Genomic DNA, 10,000 nt, shown 5'->3' with positions numbered 1-10,000 from the left:
CAACGAACAATGTCTCTATACTCGACAATAAAGATGGAGTCAATGATGATTCCTCTGATTCAGATGAGAATAGTGCCAATGATTTGAGTTGGGATAATTCCAAAAAGAATGAAGTTAATTTTAGTAGTAATGAAAGTATTTGTGTGAAAGATGAGCAATCATTTATTCAAAAAGAATTATGACAGGAATAATATTTGGTATTGTCAAGAATGGGGATAGAGAGATGTTTTCGTTTTGTTGTGAAAGAATAAATCTGATGATTGAAAATATGTAGGAATGAAAGAGCTAGAAGTAAATATTTTTGCATTTAAGAAATAAATTTAAAATGTAATATCTTTTCATGAATATGATTTATTTTGTAAGTTAGAGATGTGAGTCAATTGTGTAAACTGTGCATTGGTTTGGGGCTCATATCTGATTTTAGACTAGACAATACTGATATCTTGAACTTTTATATGGCGCAATATCCAATAATATTGCTCAAAGCACTTTACAAGCTGTACTAAGTCAGGAAGATTATCTATCATACAAACAACACCTGATGTCATCAGAAATTGTTGTCTAAAGTGGACAAATTTGGCCATGGAAATAAACAAAAGTGCCTGAAGTGAGACTCGAACCCAGGCCCTTCCAGATCACAGGCCCTAAACGCCTGGCGACCTCATCCACACACAAAGTAACACAGGAATGAAGCCAAATGAAAATTAAGGTAAATATAAAGTTAATCCATTAAAATTTTTTTTGGAATAAAATTGAATTTTTCAAGCAAAATAAACGGATCAAGTAAAATACAAAGACAAAGAAAAATCCATTGAATGAGAGGCCAGTCAAACTCAGTGGATGTATAATTGTATTTATTTGTATATATGAACTAAAATTGTATTCTTACAATCATCAGCGATCATCATCACCACGAAGTGATTGCACAGTGACAAGACTTATTGTATGCACACGTCTCTATAGCGAAAAGTTGAATGACGTTTTTTTAGTGATCTACTTTTACACACAATTAGAATTGAACACACTTTAGAAATTCATTTTTTTCTGATATGTAAAAAAAAAAAATTCCAACATTTGTTTGTATTGCATTAAAAAATATGTAATAAATAATAATGAAATAAATGATAATCACAAGACGGGACATACTCATGGTTTTTAACAGAACTCAATTCAGTACCTACACACATTGTGGCCTCATATATGTCCAGAGCACTTTTATCTTCTGTAATAAAGGACCAGAGGTTCAACGAGTTGGGACCCAGAGTGAGTTCTTGAAATTAAATTTAAATTTCTTCAGTAACAACATCTTGCATTCAACGAGACTTCTGATATAACGTCATTTGATCCTCAATCTTGATGAACTCATTGTATCCAAATTGTATCGTGCAATTCAATGTAGTCTTGGTATTTTTGGGGGGGATACAGAAAACTCAGAATGTTAGACATGTTGAACAATTCATCGACACTGATTTCAACATTTCTGAATTCTTGAATCTACCTTTATGCTGTTCTGACCTCGTATGAGTATGTAATAACCACTCAGCACTTTATTTGGTTCTTATCTCCGATGAAAAGAGAGAGAAAAATGTTTAATTTTGATTTAAACCAATGACTCATAATATGTTATATTCTCTTACACAATGGGCAATAGACAGATGTTGGTACAATGTAAAGTTTATGATGGATTTTATTTTAAAAAGACATTTTAAAAAACCCAATCAAACTATGACTAGATAATATGAGTTACAGTTGACTCTGGATAAGATGATAACTGTTGATTCGAGAAAATAGTGTCGACACTGAATTTCTTTCACAGTACAGCATATTTTTTAAAACTCCAAATTAATCAGGTTCGAACTGCAGAGTTAACCATTTATAAATACCATGAAGAGTAGTGGTAGTAATATGGGTTGATGGTTATTAGTGCTGTGTTAGTGAAGACATTAATACATGAGGTTTAAGTGAAATAGAACTCTTATGTAAAAGAGTAAATAAAAATCACATTTTCCGCAATATCAAATTATCCAGTGTCCACTGTGTTTGATTTAAAAATCTACAGGGAATGCAAAGAATTAAAAGGAAAATAAAAGAAAAAAAAACCGCAACAGAATCATCATGTTTAAAGAACTACAGCTACATAATAAATGACATTAATAAAGCGTCAACACAGGAACCAAGCGCTTTATAGTTAGACATTAACTTTTTACAGACAAAATTTGATTTTACTCTGAGGACATTATATCGTTTGTTTTTATTGTGGTGACAGTAACTACTTCAATGAAACCAGAGTCATATCACAGCCACTGCTCTCTAAGCAAATACAGTAAGAAAGTATGATTTGAATCTTAGTTGTTGAGATGCAAGGTGTCTACACGCCCTGTATATGACCAATCACCCAGATCCGGTATTATGTCGATCAGATGTACTAAAATTCAATTTAAAGCCTAAATTAAATGGTTAGAATTGATTACAAGTCAAAGGATACTAAGCTGCTAGACAATGTGGACTGTAAAAAAGTAATAAACAAAAATGAATATAACAGCTTCAGAAAAGAACAAAATATCAAACATAGAACGTTTTAGGCTCAAAACCCTTCTTCAGCCAACAACAAAAAACAATTAAAACTTTCTTAAAAACCTAAATAAATGGCTACCTATTTGGGTGTTTAAGTAATGTATTTATGTTTTAATTGTGTTTTTTTTTGTTGTTGTTGGCTGAAGAAGGGTATTGAGCCCGATGCGTTCCTTGTTTGGTATTTTATTCTGTTTTGAAGCTGTTATATTCATTTTTGTTTATCACTAGAATGAATTACACAATTTTAATTTTTAATTTTGAGCAGTTAAAAATATACATTCATTCTTTACAGAACACTCCGGCATAAAACCACTTATGTAAATGATATAAGGTTAGAGTAAAATGGAATCCCATCTGTAAAGGGTTAATAACTATTGCACTACATAATTAATGACAGATCAATAGTGATGATGATTGTGGGAGATTGTAGATGATTATCTTTCACTGAATGTGATAAGCGATAACTACTTCGTACAGGAATCACAGGATTTTAAAGTCAAATAATATATTATTTGAATATAGCAGAGAATGAAAGTTGAATAAATAAAGTAAATAAGTAAACGAAACATATGATATTTTGATAAGTTTATGTTTTTATCACAATGAGTGTACGCCCACCTTAATGTATATTTCTCTTTAACATTTTGTTTTTGAAAAAGAATATGATGAATAATTTTATTTTTTTAATCCAATAGATTTTGACAAAGTTGAAAATAAAAATAAATAGAATATGATGCAAGAGAATCCATGATAAAGTTAATGGTTACTGTTCTCCAAACGTTTTCTGAATTGTGTTGCCCGACGCCACCAGGTAATCCGATCTATCCTGCATCTTTCTGTCAAAAATAGACGATGGTTTACCAGCTGGGAAAGAAAGAAAGAAAGAAATTAATGCAAATTGAAAAACAGTTGTCCTGTATACGTACGTCGTTAAATGTTACAGTGAATGACATAATCAGTGGGATGGTGAAAAGGTTTGAACTGAGATATTGCCAAGTTTAGTTAGGTCAATTTTTATCCAAAGTGAGTTCTTGTCATAAATGATTAAATCAACCCTTTTTGTACATCTTCGAGATATATCAAAGCTTAATTTCACTTCTTAATATTTTTTACAGCTAGTCAAGTTGAAGACCTTTACCATACATCTGACCATAACTTCATGAAAAATCACCCGATTTACTTCAAATAAAGATTAAAATGCTCCGGTGAGCATATTCTTTCAGAAAATGCAAGAAAATGCAAATCCAAAAATTTCACCTTCAGACTAATATACTGCTTTCGCCGATGTCACAGGATGTGTATATCTATACTATGACTGCTTTATAATATGATTGGTCACGTCTACTTAGTCAAGGGATGCAATCACTATTTTATTCAAATGAATGAAACATTCATACAGTTGTTGCCCGTACAACAAAAGGGCGAGTATTTGAGTGTGTGAAGGGGGCTGCTCTCCTTTTCACTATGAATTTTTTATCTGCTAACTGGGCCTTACAAATCACTGTCGATGTTTTATTTCCGGTTTGGAAAATTGTAACAAGAAAATTAGGTAGGGTTAAAGCAGAAATATTTCAGAGAAGAAACCCCTCGAACAAGTCTTTCGGCCCTTAACTTCTTACACCTAAAAGGGGGTGGACCAGGTCATGCATCTTAAAAAAAATATATAGTGCCAGTACTTGGGCTTAAACCCACGACTTTCAGAACGATAATGAATTTATTCTGGCGTAATTTGTGTCACATAACAATGATTCATCTTTATTTTTCTAAATTTTTATTTTAGTTATACAAACATAAGACCGGAGTTCATCTCACTCCAATGTATATTATTTCGGTAGGCTTCGAAAAACTGTACTAATATTAGATAATCATTCATTTAATAGCCTTCTCTTAGAATTCATAAAAAAATGAATACTTTTATTTTAACCTTGTCACGTAGCCATTTATTATAAAAGCTGATTGATTTAATTTGCTTTTCATCACACACTTCTCTCAAATACGTACGCCTTGACGGCCGAACATTATTTTCCTTCGCATTAATAATATTTTCAAAATTTGTATTTTACACTGGGACCACGTGGAGCACTTCATTTGATTTCCACCATCAAGACATTACAGCCTCCCTTACCACCGTCGAGATGTCACAAGAGTCTGGCATCATTGGAAGGGAAACGCAACCACTCTCAGATTGGAATTGAAACCCCATAAGTCAGCACACAATATTTAGTATTATCATCAGGATCGCACAAGCTACATAAAATCATATATTCCTTTGTAACTGTGATCACCATTCATCAATAAGATACACTCATTTCATAAAAACATTCATCTTTCTATTCATGATTCATATCATCTTAAACAACTCGTAATTTGTTCTTTAAAAAAAAAAAAGAAAAGTAACTAATAAATTCTAGGGGCCTCACAGGACCATGACAATTTGATTATATTATCTTATGTATAATATTATATTTTGTATTATATAAATATATTATGTATATAATTATATGAAATTCATCTCGCTGGCAACAACAAAGCCTAAAGACCTAAAACATGCCCTCTCTCTTCCCTGATATTGTTCCAACACCATCATCAACAACAAAAAACGTCAACAAAACTAAATAAAAAAGACATCAACCTAAAGCAACTAGAACCATATTCACCCCTCACCTTTAGGAGGAGCAGTTTGTCGTGCATGGACGGGCTGCATTTGCTGTGCTGGTTGCTTTGAGGACATAGCCGATGGAGGAGGTTCTTTCGACGCCAGCTGCTGCTCCAAGATCTTGTAGGTCTTCGGCGTGACGTTCCTGTACGTGCCCCCTTCGTTCATGTGTGGATTGATACTCTCTTCCACCAGTTCCGATCTTTGCTCGTTCGCACCGCTAGCACCTCCAAGGGCTGGCATTCCTGCCTGCTGACGAATAGCTGGATCTCTGACGTTGATACGTCCTCTGCGGACACAAACAGGATATCAAGAAATGAAGTTACGAGCATTAACTTTAACGCTTTAGCTGCCGCGGATGATCTAAGTCGTCATGGCTAAATCTTAAGGTACTTGACAACCTGCTGGATCGCTCGGAAAACATATGGCAACCATCGTCTCAAATCTGTATTAATTTTGGATGAACGAGGAGCCCAAAAATGATTTTTATAGTAGAACTGACTAGAATTCTCAGATTTAAGGTTGTAATTAAAAAAAAGAATATATATGTCTAGGAGGCGAAGTGGCTAAGTGGTTAAGGCATTGCACTGTGACCCGGAAGGTCCCGGGTTCGAGCTCCGCTTCAGGCCTTTTCGTTTTTTTCTTTGGGCAAGAATATTAACCCCCAATTTGCTCACTTGGACAACATGGGTAATGACATCAGACATCTTGTTTGATGAAGTATCTATATTCCTTCGTGGAATGCCTAGGCGGCGATATCTTATGATGTGGCGAAAGGGCATCATTTAAAAACAATCTAGATCTATGTCTATTGTCTTAAATAGATAATAATATGTTAACACAAGTTTTATATTTTGAATTATAAAATCGATTTTAGCGCCCAGATCACCGCGACATAATACCGCTTAGAGGCGATAGGCAGCGGCGTGGCGTATTGACGGCGTATGGTGGTGCCATGATTAGAAGAAGAAAAAAAAATCTAAAACTGTGAACACGGTTAAGAGGAGAGAGCAGATGTTAAAAACTCTCTTTTTTGGAAGGGTGGGGGGAGGGTCGATGGTTTCTACGAGTGGACAAAACTCACAAAAACAAATAATTCATGAAAACATCAAGCCACAACACTGAGATACAAGTCCCGTATGAAAAGGTCTTTGTAATTATTCTTTGTCCACCATTTAAAGGATTGGTTTTGGTCGATAATGCAATTAATATGTGATAAATGTAAATCAAAAGAGAAAAAAAAAACCTATGACAGAAATTACTTACTTTTAGTACTTGTAAAGAAAATCTGCACGGCGATGTTTCATCTCTGCAAATCTTTTTATAATGTGTTTATTGAAATTTGGAATGGCATCTATTTCAGCTTTGTGAATTGACAGAATCATTAACGAATTTAACCGCTCTGTGTTTCATTGAATTTCGCAAGAAATTTTTCACTCTTTTAAGGGTGCTAAATCAACGTTCAGGAGGTTAAATATTACGATGGAAGTGGTTAAGGTCACTATAGCCTATAGATGTCCATGATTTGTCAGTGTTTGTTGTATCTGTAAAAAGTAGACAATAAAAACAAAAGAAACGTTTTTTTTCTAAACTAACTGTTAGCCATTCATGCCTGTCATACCATGTCACTGAAAAAGAGCGTTTTCGAGATTTCCACACCTTTGTTAATTCAAAATCAGTTGGTTGGTGAGGAACTAGTCTTTTTATTTCTAATTTGTCACCTAGTGCCAATCTCCCAAACGGTCGGTGAAGTAAAGAGTCAACTTGATTCATTGCAATTCATTGTTTAACAAAACAAAACTTCAAAGTATATCTCAAATAATGGAAATCAGTGGACTACGATTAATGATTGCACAAATAAAGGTAGATTCAGATCTTAAAGCATCACAAAGAAAAAATCACTCCACTTAAGTACTTAAAAAATCTAAAAAAACACCAAAGTGTAACTGTTGACAATCTTCGCTTTCTTTCTCTGACTCACACAAATACACACGCACAAACAAACACACACACACACACACACACACACACACACACAAATAAACACTCATAAACACGTAACCATCAACTCGGCACTACAAGCAAGAAAAATGTTGGTAAATTCGTCCACAATGCTTCGTTGCAAAGAATTACTTTATTCAATAATCGTGAAAAAGAGTTGGGGGGGGGGGGGGAGGGTTGATATGTCATATTTTAAAGTTTTATGTTGTTTTTCTTTGCTGCTTACAAATAAACTTGACAATGATCAGTGTTTTTGACAGTTAATGTAATATTTTGGATGGCCGAAGTTACCCTAATTTGGCGCATCCCCCCGTCCAACGGTGGAGCTCTCAGATCCTGGCACAAGTCGAGGGGTTTTCCGCTATTTGAAGATAGTATAATTCGACCCAGTTTCTCGCTCAATCAGCTGTAGCGATACTAATGGATAGAGCATTAACCGGAACTTGGATTGCGTTGCACCACGGTGTTTGATTTAGTCACTACTTCGCGCAGTGATGTCACCAACACACGAGTCGGCGCAGTGCGTGATTCGGAATCTTGAATAGAGTGGAGACTAAAAAGGCAGTATGTTATTGGCGAGTTGGCGAAAGACAGTGGAGTTAAAATTTCTCAGTTTTATTTTTAATTAAATTATGCTGTTAATGATTTTTAAAAGATTGGTACGGTGCCTGGCACCATTCGATCCAATGGCCCCACGCCACTGGCGATAGGTTACATATGTGACTCATAACGAACCTCATGACTGATAGTGAGAATTTTCTCAAATTCGAGTTTCAGCATTTGAATCACTTCAACTTAACATTGTTTCAGAGGACGTGCCACATATTTGGCATTGGCTAATAGTGAAAACCGCCATAATGAAGACAGGAGCTTTAACGTTAACACTTCAGCTACCGCGTACGACTTTATTCGCCTTCTCTAAATGTGCGCTAACTCGCCAACCAGCTAAGGTGATTGGAAAACATACTTTGTGCATCGGCTTATAATGTAAACCGCTGTACACAATTCTGTATTTGCGACATTAATGGTCGGAATCGGCAAATCAAATATAATTGATTTCATTACTACTTCCATTGTCATCATAACAGAACATAAAAACCTTTCCTCATAACAACGACCCACTTTGATTCTTATAAGAGGCTTTTATATATTTTGAATCCCCCCAAACTTTTCTCTTTCCTGACCTTTGAACAGTTAAGTCGACCTCGTTTCCAGCTCTTAACATTTCATTCTTGGCTTCTTGATGACTCCAGCCAATCACTGGTGTTCCACAGATGGCCATTATGACGTCACCAGCACTAAGCCCCGCCTTTCCAGCAATACCTTTGGGATTGACCTAGAGAGAGAAGAAGAAAAAATCGAGTTATTTAATTATTATCGTTACCTGAATCCTCGCAATCAGGCCCTTGCCTGTTCTCGACATTTTTGGAAGGAATCGAATCATAGAAAACGTTACAAAACAATACTTCAAGAACACAGCAAAACAAACGACAGAAAAAAGAAGCAAAACTTTATTTTATTCATTGAATCTGGGGTTTCAGTGGATCCGAATTAGTGAAATAAATACGAAGTCCACTAATATAACTTTGAACTTATTTAGACATACTTAAACACGCACCCTTTTTTTTTTGACAAGAACTAGAAAGACTTTTACATACCTAAATTAACAAAAAACCTACGTGCACTTATTAGTAGGTCTGATAACCCAAGACTATTATGGGCTTCGCAATCGACAATATTTTGAGTTGGTTTGGGAATACAACAAAGGGCCCATAACAATTTGGGTTATCAGACCTGCCGATAACTTCATGTCGATAAAAACCCATTTTGCAGATAAAAAGGCGAAAATCGAATAGTGGGCAAGAGCGACGTTGGAAGGGTAGTTCGTTTCCAGTTGGTATTTTGGGGAGACTACACATTTATTTTGGACCAAAGAACACTCATAGCAGTCAGCACTAATAATATTACGCTGCAAGTGTACTCCAGTCATCCTAGTTTGTTCTTTTTCAATCTGTTTCTTTCTCTTCGTGTCTAAAATCGAATATGTGGTCCACCGTCTCAAATCGAATAGGTAGGTACAGTCCAAGCCGGCATTGGATACGCCGCTTATTTGGGACACCAGCTTTATTGGGACGATTTCTTGGGAATGGAATTTTGTATATAAAGAGTCAAACCCTTCCCAATTTCCAGCCGCTTAATTGGGACTAAATTTGACAATAGCCATCCCCATAAAAGAGATTTTTCGTTGTCTCCAATTTAAAACGATGGTTCGTCGTTCATCACAGAGGTGTGAACAGTAGACTTTACATGCATCCTCTGTTAGTGTCTATCGCGATAGCCTATCAGGCGTGTGTTCAAACCGTGAGTCATAGTCATCACAAAGATGTGAACAATAGAATTTACCTATAATATTCCTCGGCAGTGTCATCGACTGCCATCATTACACACATGGTCATGGGTCAACTGACCAATGGAGCGATGGGCAATGAGTGATAGCTTTGTTTGTTCATGGCTGTCACCCCCAAATGGTTTGTTTGTTCAATGAGACGAAGGTGTAGACAGACCATTCTTAATCCATTGCTTACTTATGCAACTGTTGTTGAGTGGCATATTCGTTAATTGTATTGTGCAGTTAGATTTTGTCTCTCACCGTTAGATCAAATTAGCAGTCAAGTGGCCGCCGAAGTAACCCAGATTATATGTCAAACAAGTCTCCCTGATTACTATGTGGACTATGATAAATCTGGAAAATTGCTGAATTTCATGTCC

At 35.5% G+C, this 10,000-nt stretch overlaps 2 protein-coding genes across 3 annotated transcripts in view; one reads left to right on the top strand and one right to left on the bottom strand.

Moving 5' to 3' along the window:
- Nucleotides 1-337, top strand: part of LOC144970703 (tRNA pseudouridine synthase-like 1) — a 14,380-nt gene extending 14,043 nt beyond the window's left edge. For both annotated transcript variants that reach the window (XM_078910619.1, XM_078910620.1), the window contains exon 9: nucleotides 1-337. This exon is cut by the window's left edge and continues 33 nt beyond it. In XM_078910619.1, the coding sequence (XP_078766745.1) occupies nucleotides 1-182 (182 nt within the window). In that variant the 3' untranslated portion in view covers nucleotides 183-337.
- A 496-nt stretch (nucleotides 338-833) lies between these two features.
- The window catches only part of LOC144970705 (uncharacterized), a 20,043-nt gene continuing 10,876 nt past the window's right edge, over nucleotides 834-10,000 (bottom strand). Inside the window, exons 3-5 of the mRNA XM_078910621.1 lie at nucleotides 8,416-8,567; nucleotides 5,239-5,519; nucleotides 834-3,438 (exon numbers count right to left, since the gene is read on the bottom strand). Of these exons, the coding sequence (XP_078766747.1) occupies nucleotides 3,338-3,438; nucleotides 5,239-5,519; nucleotides 8,416-8,567 (534 nt within the window). The 3' untranslated portion in view covers nucleotides 834-3,337. The remainder of the gene's footprint in view (nucleotides 3,439-5,238; nucleotides 5,520-8,415; nucleotides 8,568-10,000) is intronic.

The sequence above is a fragment of the Berghia stephanieae genome, chromosome 4 (genome assembly GCF_034508935.2).
Source record: "Berghia stephanieae isolate SIO BIC M18660-M18661 chromosome 4, UCSD_Bste_1.3, whole genome shotgun sequence".
Taxonomy (NCBI): Eukaryota; Metazoa; Mollusca; class Gastropoda; order Nudibranchia; family Aeolidiidae; genus Berghia; species Berghia stephanieae.
The sequence above is the reverse complement of the archived record's forward strand: the minus strand, read 5'-3'. Positions and strand labels throughout refer to the sequence as shown.